The following is an 18,255-nucleotide window of genomic DNA, read 5'->3' on the forward strand; positions in this document are numbered from 1 at the left end:
TTGTCTGCTCATCGATGGGACCTTGTTTGAGTCTATGGGCCGTATTACAAGGCGAATCCGAGAAGTTTCGGGTCCCTACTTACTTCGGGATGTACAACTCTGTAGAGACCTGAAACTTCCCAGATTGGACTTGTAGTACGGCCCCTAAACCGACCTCTGTAGGGACCCGAAACTTCTTGGATTCGACTTGTAGTACGGCCCTGTATGAGTTATTTTTTATTTTCCCTTTCTCGTGTATTATTTTATTTACGTTTATTATGCAACTTAAACAAAATCTGCTGTCTGGTAAACCCATTTTTTTTATATTTAGGCAAGACATGTTTTCTGTAGTGTATTTTTTGGGGTCTATACATATACTTTTTCCTCTTGGTGTCATGTAGTTTTATATTCATAGTAATTATATAACTTTAATCAAATAAACTGTCTAGTAAAGCAATTTTTTTTCATATAGACAAGACATATATATAAGAGGAAGAGAAAATGACTGGGTAAGCAGTGGTTGAGTGGATAGCGTGACAGTGCCGCGTCCAGGGCGACGTGGGTTTGCGCCCCGCTTGGTGCCACAAGCTGGGATTTTTCAGTCACCGCCGGGTGGCCTAAGACTACCCACATGCTGTCCAGTAGACCACCTATCAACCCGGACTCTAGATTCTTGGATCAAAGATGAGCTCCGGGGGGCAGTATGAGCCAATGCAAGATGGCGCCACTATAAACACTTGCCTGTGCCATGACGGGCTGGGGCCAACCATCAGGCCCCATAAAGAAAGCCTACCGGCGCCATAGGCAAATACTAAAAAAAAAAAAAAAAAAAAATGAGAGGGGGGGGGATGTTGTGGTGTCAGAATAGGCCTTAGACAGGGCTTATAGAGGCTTAGATAGGCCTGGGTGGGTTAAGAAATGTGTTTTCTTTAGATTCACATGGTGTGTTTTTTCCCTTAGCAGCTGTATACTTATGTTAATTTCCAGTCCATTCATTTCCGTTTTGCGTTGTACAATTTTAACGAAAGCAGCCGTCTGGTAGTGCGATTTTTTATATAGACAAGACACGTTTTCTGTAGCGATTCTGCATGGTGTGGTTTTCCCTTAGCAACTGTTTCCTTTACTTAATTTCCAGTACATTCATTTCCGTTTTGCGTCGTACAATTTTGACGAAAGCAGCCGTTTGGTAGCGCATTTTTTTACATAGACAAGACACGTTTTCTATAGCGATTCTGCTTGGTGTGGTTTCCCTTAGCAGCTGTATACTTATGTTAATTTCCAGTCCATTCATTTCAGTTTTGCGTCGTACAATTTTAACGAAAGCAGCCGTTTGGTAGTGCATTTTTTTACATAGACAAGACATATTTTCTATAGTGATTCTGCTTGATGTGTTTTTCCCTTAGCAACTGTTTCCTTGACTTAATTTCCAGTACATTCATTTCCGTTTTGCGTTGTACAATTTTAACGAAAGCAGCCGTTTGGTAGCGCATTTTTTTACATAGACGAGACACATTTTCTATAGCGATTCTGCTTGATGTGTTTTTCCCTTGGCAACTGTTTCCTTGACTTAATTTTCAGTTTTGCGTTGTACAGTTTTAATCAAAGCAGCCGTCTAGTAGAGCAATTTTTAATATGGGCAAGACGCAAGACACATTTTCTATTTGTTCTGCTTGGTTTGTTTTTCCCTCAGCAACTGTTTCCTTGACTTAATTTCCAGTCCATTCATTTCCGTTTTGCGTTGTACAATTTTGACGAAAGCAGCCGTTTGGTAGCGCATTGTTTTACATAGACAAGACACGTTTGCTATAGCGATTCTGCATGGTGTGGTTTCCCTTAGCAACTGTTTCCTTGACTTAATTTCCAGTACATTCATTTCAGTTTTGCGTTGTACAATTTTAATGAAAGCAGCCGTCAGGTAGCGCATTTTTTTACATAGACAAGACATGTTTTCTATAGCGATTCTGGATGGTGCGTTTTTCCCTCAGCAGCTGTTTACTTGACTTAATTTTCAGTTTTGCGTTGTACAGTTTTAATCAAAGCAGCCGTCTAGTAGAGCAATTTTTAATATGGGCGAGACGCAAGACACATTTTCTATTTGTTCTGCTTGGTTTGTTTTTCCCTCAGCAACTGTTTCCTTGACTTAATTTCCAGTCCATTCATTTCCGTTTTGCGTTGTACAATTTTGACGAAAGCAGCCGTCAGGTAGTGCATTTTTTTACATAGACAAGACATGTTTTCTATAGCGATTCTGCTTGATGTGTTTTTCCCTTGGCAACTGTTTCCTTGACTTAATTTCCAGGACATTCATTTCCGTTTTGCGTTGTACAATTTTAATGAAAGCAGCCGTTTGGTAGCGCATTTTTTTACATAGACAAGACACGTTTTCTATTGTGATTCTGCTTGGTGTGGTTTCCCTTAACAGCTGTATACTTAAGTTAATTTCCAGTCCATTCATTTCAGTTTTGCTTTGTACAATTTTAACGAAAGCAGCCGTCTGGTAGTGCGATTTTTTTTACACAGACAAGACATATTTTCTATAGCGATTCTGCTTGATGTGTTTTTCCCTCAGCAGCTGTTTACTTGACTTAATTTTCAGTTTTGCGTTGTACAGTTTTAATCAAAGCAGCCGTCTAGTAGAGCAATTTTTAATATGGGCAAGACGCAAGACACATTTTCTATTTGTTCTGCTTGGTTTGTTTTTCCCTTAGCAACTGTTTCCTTGACTTAATTTCCAGTCCATTCATTTCAGTTTTGCTTTGTACAATTTTAATGAAAGCAGCCGTCTGGTAGCGCATTTTTTTACATAGACAAGACACGTTTTCTATAGTGATTCTGCATGGTGTGGTTTCCCTTAGCAGCTGTATACTTATGTTAATTTCCAGTCCATTCATTTCAGTTTTGCGTCGTACAATTTTAACGAAAGCAGCCGTTTGGTAGCGCATTTTTTTACATAGACAAGACATATTTTCTATAGCGATTCTGCTTGATGTGTTTTTCCATTAGCAACTATTTCCTTGACTTAATTTCCAGTACATTCATTTCCGTTTTGCTTCGTACAATTTTAACGAAAGCAGCCGTCAGGTAGTCCATTTTTTTTATATAGACAAGACACATTTCCTATTGATACTGCATGGCGTGGTTTTCTTCCTATACCGTCAACAGTTACTTACGTTGCAGTGTCCTCCTATCAGTTTCTCCTACAACCATCTATTACATCACTACACACTTTAATATGAGTGATCCATCTCCCATAGTCATGTTAAAATTCACTACGAGTCAACCTTTTGGGGTCTGGTCACCTTACGCTCATCTGCTGTTACGTAAAAACCTGATTACTTGCGTTGTACTGCTTGTGATCTTCCCATCTTATAAGTTTTACCCTACAACCATTTATTACATCACCACACACTTTAATATGAGTGATCCATCTCCCATAGTTAGGTTAAAGTTCATTACGAATCTGGTCACCTTATGCTCATTTGCCACTGCGTAGGAAACAGATTACTTGTGTTGTATTGCTTGCAATCTTCCCGGCTTCTTAAGTTTTCCCCTACAACCATCTATTACATCTCTACACACTTTAATATGGGTGATCCATCTCCCATAGTTAGGTTAAAGTTCACTACGAGTCTGGTCACCTTACGCTCATTTGCCGCTGCGTAGAAAACTGATTACTTGTGTTGTATTGCTTGTGATCTTCTTGGGTTCATAAGTTTTACCCTACAACCATCTATTACATCTCTACACACTTTAATATGGGTGATCCATCTCCCATAGTTAGGTTAAAGTTCACTACGAGTCTGGTCACCTTACGCTCATTTGCCGCTGCGTAGAAAACTGATTACTTGTGTTGTATTGCTTGCGATCTTCCTGGCTTCATAAGTTTTACCCTACAACCATCTATTACATCTCTACACACTTTGATATGGGTGATCCATCTCCCATAGTTAGGTTAAAGTTCACTACGAGTCTGGTCACCTTACGCTCATTTGCCGCTGCGTAGAAAACCATTTACTTGCGTTGAACTGCTTGTGATCTTCTTGGGTTCATAAGTTTTACCCAACAACCATCTATTACATCTCTACACACTTTAATATGGGTGATCCATCTCCCATAGTCATGTTAAAATTCACTACGAGTCATTCTTTTGGGGTCTGGTCACCTTACGCTCATCTGCCGCTTCGTAGACAACCGTTTACTTGCGTTGAACTGCTTGTGATCTTCCTGGATTCATAAGTTTTCCCCTACAACCATCTATTACATCTCTACACACTACATTATGAGTGATCCATCTCCCATAGTCATGTTAAAATTCACTACGAGTCATTCTTTTGGGGTCTGGTCACCTTCCAGCTCATCGTTTCCGCTATTGATTTGTTGAACTTCTTGTGATTCTCCATAAGTTAGTTTTAATCTAGTTTTTGCAGTTTAAAAGTAATACTTGGGTGTTTTGGCCCCATTTAACATCTGGACGGGACTAACCTAGACACAGACTTTTTGCACTTCAAATTAATTCCCGTCATCTTCCAGCGATCGTTTCCAGACCTCTTTTCAACCGTGTGCGACCTTTTCACATCAAAATTTCACACCCAAGATCTCGTGTACCCTGAGTCGCTGGGTTGTCGTGGCCCAGAGTTGGTACAATGTGAACGGGGCTTTACGATGATGCGCTGATAGTGTTCCAGCTCATGTAAGTTTAGTCTTCCACTCAGCTGATGAACAGTTTGCTTCCCTCGTTTTCTTTGCCGAGAGGGTAGATCAAGAGGGGTAGCAAGCCTTAAAAGTAACTGTGTTGATGATGTAATAGTAATGTGAAAGGAGGCTGGATGTAGAGAGGGAGTGTCTGGGCTAATAGAAGAATACGTAGCTTGTTTTTAGGGTAGTCTTTCATATTCCCAATAAGCGCTATACAGTAAAAAGAATCTTCACACACACACACACACACACACACACACACACACACACACACATAAAACATTGATCTTTAAACATACACAAAGACCCAACATTGAACATTTAAACACAAGCACACGGGCCTAACATTGAACTTTTAAACACACACACACACAAACAACACAACATTTCAACACACCCTAAACCTTTCTCGGAACAGTGGACAGCATTTTTTTATTTATTTATTTATTTATTTATTTATTTTTACCCTTGAGCTGCTTCCCTAACCATAAAAAAAAAAATAATAAAAAATGCCTCGTTCCAGTCACCGTCGGGGGAGGACGAAGACGGGCGGCCGCGCAGGCTCTCGACGGACCAGATGAACGAAGACATGGATCGGATGTTTGAGGATGCCGGGACCCAGGAGGACTTTTCCCTGAGTCAGCTGTCCTCCCCCGCCGCCGTCTCCAGCCCTTGGTCCCCCGGCTACGGCGACGACTCACAGCTCCGTGGCTCCGATGACCTGCGGATCCACGATAGCGACATCAAGTGTGAGTCTGGCGTCACCTCCGTTTTTACATGACAGTGGTTGGTTTTTACTCGTCGGGTGAGAATGCGTCGTAGAAGAAGCCGTGCTCTCTGTCGTGGTACCTGACTGTGTGTGTGTGTGTGTGTGTGTGTGTGTGTGTGTGTGTGTGTGTGTGTGTGTGTTTTTGCGAGTCTCGTGTCACCACCATTTTTAAGTCTTGGCACAGAAAGTACAGATCCATCGTTACTTGTCAGACACTCTATTTAGCTTCAGGTGAGAACGCATGAGAAGTCCTGCCTGCTACCCTCACTCCTGACTCTACCTGTGTGTGTGTGATTTTTGGTGAGTTTTCCGTAACCTCTGTTTTTCCATGACACGAAGCAGGCAGCATTTTTACTTGTCCATTTTGCTTAAGGTGAGAGCACATCAAAAAAGAATACGTGCTTGTTACTGTCATACCCGATTATATGTATTTACCTAGTTGTTGTTTTCCAGGGCCTGGTCTTTACGCTCATGTGGTCCTGTCTCCGTATCTACATTTATCCAACCCTTCCTTAAAGCTTTGCACACTCCTCGCCGATACTCAGTCTGTTGCAAACCTCTATATTTCTTTGCGGGAAGCTATATTTCTTTACGTCTCTCAAGTATCTTCCCTTCCTTACTTAGTCTGTTGCAAACCTCTATATTTCTTTGCGGGAAGCTATATTTCTTTACGTCTCTCAAGTATCTTCCCTTCCTCAGTTTTTTACTATGTCCTCTTGTGTTCCTGGTGGTAATTCCTTCTTTTGGTAGTAACTCCTCGTTGTCTACTTCTTCCATTTTGCTCAATAATTTGTAGATTTGTATTATATGTGTGTGTGTGTGTGTGTGCGTGTGATTTTTGGTGAGTCGCTTAACTAAGAGTGTGTGGTTGTGAGTTGAGGTTTAGGAAGGGTTGGATAAGTAAGTGTCGGACAGCGGAGAGGAATGTGCGGAGATCAGGAGGTGAAAAGTGTCGAGGAGGAATAGAATAGATGGATGGAAGTAGAGATTGATAAAGAGAGTGACTAAGAAAATAGAGAAGATTGAAAGGGAGGTAGCGGAAAACGGAAAGGAATGTGCAAAGATTAGGCGGAAGAGAAGAGGGAGATGGAAGTAGAGATTGATAAAGAGAGTGAATGAGAAAATAGAGAAGATTGAAAGGGAGGTAGCGGAAAACGGAAAGGAATGTGCGAAGATTAGGAGGAAGAGAATAGGTAGATGGGAGTAGAGATTGATAAAGAGAGTGAATAAGAAAATAGAGAAGATTGAAAGGGAGATAGCGGAAAATGGAGAGGAATGTGCAAAGATTAGGCGGAAGAGAATAGGTAGATGGGAGTAGAGATTAATAAAGAGAGTGAATGAGAAAATAGAGAAGATTGAAAGGGAGATAGCAGAAAACGGAAAGGAAGAGAATAAGGAGATGGAAGTAGAGATTGACAAAGAGAGTGAATAAGAAAATAGAGAAGATTGAAAGGGAGGTAGTGGAAAATGGAGAAGGAGGTGGATAGTGTCAAGGAATAGAAATAGATAGAAAAACTTAAAAATAGATAATTAGTATAGATAGAAAATAGATTAGTGACATTTTTAATTGTTCTCGTTCTATCCCCAAACCTTGTAGAATGAAATAGAAGGAATAGACCATAGGTAGGAGTCAATACAGGGTGGCCCATAAGACTTCTAATCAATTTGTAATCCTTATGGTGTCGGAATTTTTGGGCAACTCTGTAGATTAAGTAAAAAATAAACAGCAACATTTTGAAACCCCCAAACTTTGCAGACGATCATCGGAGTTTTCAATAAGTTTAAAAATATCCTTCCTCTAGTTTATTTTTTATTTACATTTACGTTCCACCTTCCGTAACGCATTTCCTATTTCCCGTAAGTCCAGCCGAAGGGAGTTGTTCGTGTAGCGAGTGAGTCTAACCATCCGTCTTCCCCTCTGTCTAACTCCGTCGTTTTTCCGCAGTTCATCGCAGCGACACCTTCCCCCATGTCCACCACCCCCTCAAGCCCCAAGGGTACAGGCAGGGCAGTCGCCGAGGCAGCCGCAGAACTCACCGCACCTCCGAGTCTCAGTCTTCGGTAAGCTTCCCACTCGGCACTCACCACTTAGTATGATCTCGTTTGTGTTGATGAGCTTAACCTGTCCGCTGCGATTGGCATGGATTTCGCCTTCACTGGTAGCCTGGTAACATACACTCCCAGGTCTTTCTCTGCCTCTGTGGCGGATAGTGGAGTGTTTCCCAAGTTGTATTGGTGTGCTGGATATCCCTTCACTGGTAGCCTGGTAACATACACTCCCAGGTCTTTCTCTGCCTCTGTGGTGGATAGTGGAGTGTTTCCCATGTGGTATTGGTATGCTGGATATCCCTTCACTGGTAGCCTGGTAACATACACTCCCAGGTCTTTCTCTGCCTCTGTGGTGGATAGTGGAGTGTTTCCCATGTGGTATTGGTATGCTGGATATCCCTTCACTGGTAGCCTGGTAACATACACTCCCAGGTCTTTCTCTGCCTCTGTGGTGGATAGTGGAGTGTTTCCCATGTGGTATTGGTATGCTGGATATCCATTCACTGGTAGCCTGGTAACATACACTCCCAGGTCTTTCTCTGCCTCTGTGGTGGATAGTGGAGTGTTTCCCATGTGGTATTGATATGCTGGATATCCCTTCACTGGTAGCCTGGTAACATACACTCCCAGGTCTTTCTCTGCCTCTGTGGTGGATAGTGGAGTGTTTCCCATGTAGTATTGGTATGCTGGATATCCCTTCACTGGTAGCCTGGTAACATACACTCCCAGGTCTTTCTCTGCCTCTGTGGTGGATAGTGGAGTGTTTCCCATGTGGTATTGGTGTGCTGGATATCCCTTCACTGGTAGCTTGGTAACATACACTCCCAGGTCTTTCTCTGCCTCTGTGGTGGATAGTGGAGTGTTTCCCATGTGGTATTGGTATGCTGGATATCCCTTCACTGGTAGCCTGGTAACATACACTCCGGTCTTTCTCTGCCTCTGTGGTGGATAGTGGAGTGTTTCCCATGTGGTAATGGTATGCTGGATATCCCTTCACTGGTAGCCTGGTAACATACACTCCTGGTCTCTCTCTGCCTCTGTGGTGGATAGTGGAGTGTTTCCCATGTGGTATTGGTGTGCTGGATATCCCTTCACTGGTAGCCTGGTAACATACACTCCCAGGTCTTTCTCTGCCTCTGTGGTGGATAGTGGAGTGTTTCCCATGTGGTATTGGTGTGCTGGATATCCCTTCACTGGTAGCCTGGTAACATACACTCCCAGGTCTTTCTCTGCCTCTGTGGTGGATAGTGGAGTGTTTCCCAAGTTGTATTGGTGTGCTGGATATCCCCTCCCAATTTACATTTTTCCTCATTGAATTGTAGCAGCCACTTTTTGCTCCACCCCCGTAGCTTGGTGATGTCTTCTTGTAGGAAATCCACAGTTAATGGGTTAAGAACCTGGACCACAAACCCACCATGTCAAATATAGAGAACTGGCTTAGATTTTCACTTTGCAACAACTCTCGGACACCAGACACTTTGCCATAGACCCTTGTGTTCATGTGGCGATGTTTGGTGTTGCAGAAGTACGCCAACCAATAAGGAAGAGGAGACATAGACATTGAAATCCTAAAAAACCTACAGGATAGTTTTATTAGTACAGGGAACTCTCGATTTACGCGGATATTGTGTCCTTGAAGAGGTCGCGTAAATCAAAAACAATGTAAATCAAACAAGAGGTAGATTTGTACCTTCATTGCCTACTGTATCACTCTGACTCCTCTCCCTCTCGTGGCTCCCCCTCTGGCTGCCCTTCCCCCCGTGATAGCACAGCAGCGAGGGTGTTGTTGTTGTCGAGTAGCCTGGCAACGTGGGTACTGTATTGTTGTTCAAGTGGCGCGCGGGAAGACCTGAGCCCAGCTGTGTGGCCGCGGCGCCGTGTGAGTCCAGTTGCGTGAGACATCTGGTGGCCACTCCTTAAAATATCGCATATACGTGAAAAAATGTGTAAATTAAACATTTATTTGGATTTTGGACCCCGGGTTATTTAGAAAACGTGTAAACCAAACTCGCGTAAATCGAGAGTTGCCCGTATACGATTTTTATTACCGTAGAACCTTGTCGTGTGTCTGAGATGTTTGGCGTTGCAGGACAAAGAAGAGAGGGAGCATAAGGACACCAAGAAGGAGGAGGAGAAGGCTGTGAAGGTCAAGCAGGAGGAGAAGCCCAAGAAGGGGAAGGATGGCGCCGTCATCTTTGAAATCGGCGACCAGGAGTTGGACGATGAGTGGCTGGAAAAGTGAGTTCCTCTTTTTTTTTTTGTTCTGTCTCCCTTTTATTATTTTTTTTGTAAGACTCAACGGCAAAAAAAATAGAAAAATAAATAAATAAAATAAAATAAAGGCCCATTGCAAGTTCATATTTGTTAAGTTTCGATAAAATACCCAGTAGTAGAATTTTTCTCAACATCAAACATCTATTTCTTTTTAACACCGAATCCATATTTATTTTTTATCTCCCACACTTCTAACGTCGGTATGATAAGACATTTTCACTTCTCACATCATCAATTTCTGAAGGTCAAAGAGGAGGATAGTCGGGTTCTAATGAGTGTTTCTTCACGTTCATGGTACAGGAGAAGGGTCACACTACCACCAGGGTCATAAAACTACTCCTGGAAATGCCCACAACTCCTATGAAAGCCTTGTCAAATATGTGTTTCTTAAGTTCAGGGTACAGAAGAAGGGTCACACTACCACCAGGGTCATAAAACTACTACTGGAAATGCACACAACTCCTATGAAAGCCTTGTCAGATATGTGTTTCTTAAGTTCATGGTACAGAAGAAGGGTCACACTACCACCAGGGTCATAAAACTACTCCTGGAAATGTACACAACTCCTACGAAAGCCTTGTCAAATATGTGTTTCTTAAGTTCATGGTACAGAAGAAGGGTCACACTACCACCAGGGTCATAAAACTACTCCTGGAAATGCCCAAAACTCCTATGAAAGCCTTGTCAAATATGTGTTTCTTAAGTTCATGGTACAGGAGAAGGGTCTCACTACCACCAGGGTCATAAAACTACTCCTGGAAATGCACACAACTCCTATGAAAGCCTTGTCAAATATGTGTTTCTTAAGTTCACAGTACAGAAGAAGGGTCACACTACCACCAGGGTCATAAAACTACTCCTGGAAATGCCCAAAACTCCTATGAAAGCCTTGTCAAATATGTGTTTCTTAAGTTCATGGTACAGAAGAAGGGTCACACTACCACCAGGGTCATAAAACTACTCCTGGAAATGCCCAAAACTCCTATGAAAGCCTTGTCAAATATGTGTTTCTTAAGTTCATGGTACAGAAGAAGGGTCACACTACCACCAGGGTCATAAAACTACTACTGGAAATGCACACAACTCCTATGAAAGCCTTGTCAGATATGTGTTCTTGGGCGACGAAGTGTTTTATAATACAACCCTAAGCCGCACCGTCCCTTGCAGGAGTGTGTCGCGCAGTGAGCCTCGCAAGGACTCCACCGCTGACTCCGACGTCGAGGAACAGTCTCCGCTGCTGGCCGATGATGCCAAGCCTAAGTGAGTAGCCTCCTGGAAGACATGAAGACTGTGGTAATGTTTTCTTTTATTTATTTATTTTTTTTTTATAACGGAGACAGCTCAAGGGCAACAAAAAGAGTGTAGAGAAGAAAAAGGGCCGCTGCTCACCACTCCCATAAGAGACGAAAGTAAAGAGGGGCCGGGCCAAAAGAGAGGTCAATTTCGAGTGGAGAGGTGTCTTGATACATGCTGGGAAATGTATCAGAAAGTGGAGGTATTTTCATGGAAGTGTTTTCAATTTATAACACGGTAATATTTTTTTAAGTCTATCTATGTCTCCAATGCCCTTCCCTCACACCCCTGTCTCCCTCTACCCCTTCCATCCCCTCCCATCCCTGTTTTCCCCTCTCTCCCTTCCCTCCCCATCCATTTCCCTCATACCCTTCCTTCCCCATATCTGTTGCCCTGCTCCCTCCCCTCCCCATCCATTTCCCTCTTACCCTTCCTTCCTTCCCCATATCTGTCGCCCTGCTCCCTTCCCTCCCCATCCATTTCCCTCTTACCCTTCCTTCCTTCCCCATATCTGTCGCCCTGCTCCCTCCCCTCCCCATCCATTTCCCTCATACCCTTCCTTCCCCATATCTGCCTTCCCTCCTCCCTCCCCATCCATTTCCCTCTTCCTTCCTCCCATATCTGCCGCCCAGCTCCCTTCCCTCCCCATCCATTTCCCTCATACCCTTCCTTCCCCATATCTGCCGCCCCGCTCCCTCCCCTCCCCATCCATTTCCCTCATACCCTTCCTTCCCCATATCTGCCGCCTTCGCTCCCTCCCTCCCCATCCATTTCCTCTTACCCTTCCTTCCCCATATCTGCCGCTCCTCCCTCCCCATCCATTTCCCTCATACCCTTCCTTCCTTCCCCATATCTGTCGCCCTGCTCCCTCCCCTCCCCATCCATTTCCCTCTTACCCTTCCTTCCTTCCCCATATCTGCCGCCCCGCTCCCTCCCCTCCTTTTTTGGATAGTCTGAATATTGAGTTACAGCTAGCTAAAATATTTCTTTGCATATATATATAGTTTGTGTATCATAGAACTCATACTACAGACAACACTTGCAATGAGTAAACACTTCTCGAAATCCACAATGATGATCAGAAAATTAGAAGGCACAAACAGTTTAGGGCAATACCAAACACTTAAACCATATGTGTGTTTCATCATCATCATCATCATTGTTGTTTAACGTCTGTATTTCCCATTCAAGGTTGGGTTGGACAGGTTATGACTCTCCTCCACATCTGTCGATCTTGTGCCATATATTCCTCTAATCCCAATATATTCATGTCCCCCATCACACATCTGCTCCACTTTTTCTTAGGCCTTCCCACCATCCACCATTCCTCAACTCTCAACCCCTCCACCTCATTTAACACGCCCCCTCGGCCCTTTTCACACGTCCAAACCATCTCAATCTTCTCTGCCTCAATTTAACAGAAAGGTCCTCGCTGCCCTCCCTCAACCCTCAACTCCCTCCACCTCATTTAACACGCCCCCTCGGCCCTTTTCACACGTCCAAACCATCTCAATCTTCTCTGCCTCAATTTAACAGAAAGGTCCTTGCTGCCCTCCCTCAACTCTCAACCCCTCCACCTCATTTAACACGCCCCCCTCTGCCCTTTTCACATGTCCAAACCATCTCAATCTTCTCTGCCTCAATATAACAGAAAGGTCCTCGCTGCCCTCCCTCAACTCTCAACCCCTCCACCTCATTTAACACGCCCCCTCGGCCCTTTTCGCGTGTCCAAACCATCTCAATCTTCTCTGCCTCAATTTAACAGAAAGGTCCTTGCTGCCCTCCCTCAACCCTCAACCCCCTCCACCTCATTTAACACGCCCCCTCGGCCCTTTTCGTGTGTCCAAACCATCTCAATCTTCTCTGCCTCAATTTAACAGAAAGGTCCTTGCTGCCCTCCCTCAACTCTCAACCCCTCCACCTCATTTAACACGCCCCCTCTGCCCTTTTCACACGTCCAAACCATCTCAATCTTCTCTGCCTCAATATAACAGAAAGTTCCTCGCTGCCCTCCCTCAACTCTCAACCCCTCCACCTCATTTAACACGCCCCCTCTGCCCTTTTCACACGTCCAAACCATCTCAATCTTCTCTGCCTCAATTTAACAGAAAGGTCCTTGCTGCCCTCCCTCAACTCTCAACCCCTCCACCTCATTTAACACGCCCCCTCTGCCCTTTTCACACGTCCAAACCATCTCAATCTTCTCTGCCTCAATATAACAGAAAGTTCCTCGCTGCCCTCCCTCAACTCTCAACTCCCTCCACCTCATTTAACACGCCCCCTCGGCCCTTTTCGTGTGTCCAAACCATCTCAATCTTCTCTGCCTCAATTTAACAGAAAGGTCCTCGCTGCCCTCCCTCAACTCTCAACTCCCTCCACCTCATTTAACACGCCCCCTCGGCCCTTTTCACATGTCCAAACCATCTCAATCTTCTCTGCCTCAATTTAACAGAAAGGTCCTCGCTACCGTCCCTCAACCCTCAACTCCCCCCACCTCATTTAACACGCCCCCTCGGCCCTTTTCGCGTGTCCAAACCATCTCAATCTTCTCTGCCTCAATTTAACAGCAAGGTCCTCGCTGCCCTCCCTCAACTCTCAACTCCCTCCACCTCATTTAACACGCCCCCCTCTGCCCTTTTCACATGTCCAAACCATCTCAATCTTCTCTGCCTCAATTGAACAGAAAGGTCCTCGCTGTCATCCCTCAACCCTCAACTCCCCCACCTCATTTAACACGCCCCCTCGGCCCTTTTCACACGTCCAAACCATCTCAATCTTCTCTGCCTCAATATAACAGAAAGGTCCTTGCTGCCCTCCCTCAACTCTCAATCCCTCCACCTCATTTAACACGCCCCCTCGGCCCTTTTCACATGTCCAAACCATCTCAATCTTCTCTGCCTCAATTTAACAGCAAGGTCCTCAATCCCACACATCTCCGCCACTTCACTGCTTGACCTTCCATCCTGCCACCTCAGTCCTGCCATGTATCTCAGCATCCTGCGATCACAGCTGCACAGAACATCCATCAGTCTGTTCGTCAGTGCCTGTGTTTCTGCTCCATACAAAAGAACACCTCTCACACAGGCCTCGTAAACCCTTCCTCTGCTCCTCAATCCTTAATCCTCTTTACGAATGCAATTGTCTAAGGCTTTTCCCCCTTCGTTCCAGGTCCATAATTCGCGGCGCCGAGCATGAGGTCCCCGACATTGATGACTCAGGTCGAAAGAAGACGAGGGTGCAGTTTGACGTTGGTATGCATGCAGTTGGGGGAGGGTAACCTAATCCTAAACCAGTGATCCTTAACCCTGCGTCCTTCCCCCAATCCCCTTCCTTAGCCTATGTTGTGATGTCTGTATATGTGTCCCATCCCATCCATTTCCCTCCCTCCCATCCCTCGTTTTTATCCCCATTTAAACCGGATATTCATGAAGTATTCCCTGCTCCACAATGATCTATAGGCCTGACAGTATGATGTTATCCCCGACGCGAGCCACTTGTGTTAAGGGAGTGGCTTGTGTTGGTGCCATGGTATGTATAACTGAGGCTATTCTCTCTCTTCTCTCGTTTGGGGATTGGACAGACGTGATCACTGTGATATACAAAAGGTACTCAGGTATGACATGTCGGGAGGCTGTGGTTTGGTGTGGCCGAGAACGTTTCTTTAGCTAGCGAAGTACGTTCTCATATTTTTTTGGCTAACTTGAGGATGCGGCGTTCGGGAGGTGAGCGGGTGCAAGGGTGTAGTTTTGCCATGGTTTGCGCTGGGAAAGGAAGGTTATGTATCGCAGGATTGAGTGTGCAGAGAGGGAGAGTTGGGAGCAGCAGGATTGAGTGTGCAGAGAGGGAGAGTTGGGAGCAGCAGGATTGAGTGTGCAGAGAGGGAGAGTTGGGAGCAGCAGGATTGAGTGTGCAGAGAGGGAGAGTTGGGAGCAGCAGGATTGAGTATGCAGAGAGGGAGAGTTGGGAGCAGCAGGATTGAGTGTGCTGAGAGGGAGAGTTGGGAGCAGCAGGATTGAGTGTGTAGAGAGGGAGTTGGGAGCAGTTGTGTGCAGAGAGGGAGAGTTGGAGCAGCAGGATTGAGTGTGCAGAGGAGAGTTGGGAGAAGCAGGATTGAGTGTGCAGAGAGGGAGTTGAACAGCAGGATTGAGTGTGCAGAGAGGAGAGTTGGGAGCAGCAGGATTGAGTGTGCAGAGAGGAGAGTTGGGAGCAGCAGGATTGAGTGTGCAGAGAGAGTTGGGAGCAGCAGGATTGAGTGTGCAGAGAGAGTTGGGAGCAGCAGGATTGAGTGTGCAGAGAGGAGAGTTGGGAGCAGCAGGATTGAGTGTGCAGAGAGGAGAGTTGGGAGCAGCAGGATTGAGTGTGCAGAGAGGAGAGTTGGGAGCAGCAGTATTGAGTGTGCAGAGAGGGAGAGTTGGGAGCAGCAGGATTGAGTGTGCAGAGAGGGAGAGTTGGGAGCAGCAGGATTGAGTGTGCAGAGAGGAGAGTTGGGAGCAGCAGGATTGAGTGTGCAGAGAGGAGAGTTGGGAGCAGGATTGAGTGTGCAGAGAGGGAGAGTTGGGAGCAGCAGGATTGAGTGTGCAGAGAGGGAGAGTTGGGAGCAGCAGGATTGAGTGTGCAGAGAGGGAGAGTTGGGAGCAGCAGGATTGAGTGTGTAGAGAGTGAGAGTTGGGAGCAGCATGATTGATTGTGTAGAGATGGAGAGTTGGGAGCAGCAGGATTGAGTGTGTAGAGAGGGAGAGTTGGGAGCAGCAGGATTGAGTGTGTAGAGAGGGAGAGTTGGGAGCAGCAGGATTGAGTGTGTAGAGAGGGAGTTGGGAGCAGCAGGATTGAGTGTGTAGAGAGGAGAGTTGGGAGCAGCAGGATTGAGTGTGCAGAGAGGAGAGTTGGGAGCAGCAGGATTGAGTGTGCAGAGAGGGAGAGTTGGGAGCAGCAGGATTGAGTGTGTTGTGAGGGAGAGTTGGGAGCAGCAGGATTGAGTGTGTAGAGAGGGAGAGTTGGGAGCAGCAGGATTGAGTGTGGAGAGAGGGAGAGTTGGGAGCAGCAGGAGTGAGTGTGCAGAGCGGGAGAGTTTGGAGAAGCAGGATTGAGTGTGCAGAGAGGGAGAGTTGGGAGCAGCAGGATTGAGTGTGCAGAGAGGGAGAGTTGGGAGAAGCAGGATTGAGTGTGCAGAGAGGGAGAGTTGGGAGCAGCAGGATTGAGTGTGCAGAGAGGGAGAGTTGGGAGAAGCAGGATTGAGTGTGTAGAGAGGAGAGTTGGGAGCAGCAGGATTGAGTGTGCAGAGAGTGAGAGTTGGGATCAGCAGGATTGAGTGTGTAGAGAGGGAGAGTTGGGAGCAGCAGGATTGAGTGTGTAGAGAGGGAGAGTTGGGAGCAGCAGGATTGAGTGTGTAGAGAGGGAGAGTTGGGAGCAGCAGGATTGAGTGTGCAGAGAGGGAGAGTTGGGAGAAGCAGGATTGAGTGTGCAGAGAGGGAGAGTTGGGAGCAGCAGGATTGAGTGTGCAGAGAGGGAGAGTTGGGAGCAGCAGGATTGAGTGTGCAGAGAGGGAGAGTTGGGAGCAGCAGGATTGAGTGTGCAGAGAGGGAGAGTTGGGAACAGCAGGATTGAGTGTGCAGAGAGGGAGGGCCAGAACAGGGAGAGATGGAGACACTTCTGCCGCGAGGATACAGATAGAGAGATATATCACACGAAGAGCAAGGTATGAATTGCAGGGGATAAGAGAGCTTGTAGTTAGTTTACTGAAGGTCGATTTTCCCTTGTAACTTGTACCTTGTTTTCCCTTTCCCAGTGCTGTCTAGGAAAAAAATCTCCATCCCTTGCGCTCCTTTCTCCTACGAACGCCTCAAACATCAATGGATTTTTTTTGCTAACTGGATATGCCCAACTATTTTTTTTTATTTTTGCTAATTGATAATGTCCAAGGATTTTTAGTTTTTTTTCGTTTTTTGCTAATTGATTATTGTTTCTTTTTTTTGTTCGTGGTTTGTGTCTGCGCACTGTTTTCTTTGTTGACTAACCTCGTGTTGAGACTATTTATTGGGGGACTTAAACAGATTGGTCTCAAGGAACAGACGTGCAACCCCCTGACACACTCACAACACAACTCGCAACACACAGGAATCTTGAGGTGTTCGAATATGTACAGTAACACAACAGATTCACATAACACAGGAATCTTGAGGTGTTCGAATATGTCATTAACACAACACATTCACATAACTCAGGATTCATGAGGTGTTGAAAAATGTACATTAACAAAACTTAACACACTCACATAACACAGGAATCTTGAGGTGTTGAAAAATGTACATTAACACAACTTAACACATTCATATAACACAGGAATCTTAAAATGTCCGAATATGTATGATAACACGATTCGGAGCACACCTTACATGGTGACGAGATAGTGGCCGGATTTTTGAAGCATGGTATAAGTCTTCATCAATTCTAATGTGGCTGATTTGTGCCTTTTGACCCATTTTTCAAGGAGCCGTTAGTTGGTTCCGTGGATTGTTTATTGTACAACTTTTTATGACCGAGTTTGTAATATGCCGACTTAATTCTTGTCATTTTTTATTTGTTTTCCGAGGCGTGGTTTGTCAGTTTTCTTGATTTTTTTATTGTATCATTATTTTTACGACCGAGTCTAATGTGTTGACTTAACTCTGAAAATCCAATACTTCTGACTATTTCCACCCCATTAACTCTGAAAACCCAATACTTCTGACTATTTCCACCCCATTAACTCTGAAAATCCAATACTTCTGACTATTTCCACCCCATCCATTAACTCTGAAAACCCAATACTTCTGACTATTTCCACCCCATTAACTCTGAAAACCCAATACTTCTGACTATTTCCACCCCATTAACTCTGAAAACCCAATACTTCTGACTATTTCCGCCCCATTAACTCTGAAAACCCAATACTTCTGACTATTTCCGCCCCATTAACTCTGAAAATCCAATACTTCTGACTATTTCCGCACCATTAACTCTGAAAATCCAATACTTCTGACTATTTCCACCCCAAAAAGTGAATTCAAAAGCCAAACTAGTCACGTAATTATTAATAAATGCTATATAGTTGGTTTTCTTAATTTTTTTATCACTCTACGACCAAGTTTCTAATATGTTGACTCAACTGTGAAAACCCAACACTTCTGACTAACTCCGTCCCAGAAGTGGAATGAAAA

The 18,255-nt window shown here is 45.0% G+C and overlaps 1 protein-coding gene and 1 long non-coding RNA gene across 7 annotated transcripts in view; both read left to right on the forward strand.

The window, feature by feature from the left end:
* Positions 1-18,255, forward strand: part of LOC127002914 (anion exchange protein 2-like) — a 39,757-nt gene that overhangs the window by 9,352 nt on the left and 12,150 nt on the right. For 3 of the 5 annotated variants that reach the window (XM_050869226.1, XM_050869227.1, XM_050869228.1), the window contains exons 3-8: positions 5,198-5,423; positions 7,389-7,504; positions 9,582-9,730; positions 10,934-11,026; positions 14,228-14,310; positions 14,640-14,672. In XM_050869226.1, coding sequence (XP_050725183.1) covers positions 5,198-5,423; positions 7,389-7,504; positions 9,582-9,730; positions 10,934-11,026; positions 14,228-14,310; positions 14,640-14,672 — 700 coding nt within the window. The remainder of the gene's footprint in view (positions 1-5,197; positions 5,424-7,388; positions 7,505-9,581; positions 9,731-10,933; positions 11,027-14,227; positions 14,311-14,639; positions 14,673-18,255) is intronic. The other 2 variants (XM_050869229.1, XM_050869230.1) reach the window with 2 other exon arrangements.
* LOC127002918 (uncharacterized) lies at positions 824-3,953 on the forward strand. Of its 2 annotated transcripts, XR_007756719.1 has the most exons (3): positions 824-1,312; positions 1,895-3,420; positions 3,591-3,953. It is a non-coding gene; the product is annotated as an uncharacterized LOC127002918 (long non-coding RNA). The 2 variants fall into 2 exon arrangements; XR_007756718.1 differs by having other exon boundaries at positions 824-3,420.

This window comes from Eriocheir sinensis, chromosome 24 (assembly GCF_024679095.1).
Source record: "Eriocheir sinensis breed Jianghai 21 chromosome 24, ASM2467909v1, whole genome shotgun sequence".
Classification (NCBI taxonomy): domain Eukaryota; kingdom Metazoa; phylum Arthropoda; class Malacostraca; order Decapoda; family Varunidae; genus Eriocheir; species Eriocheir sinensis.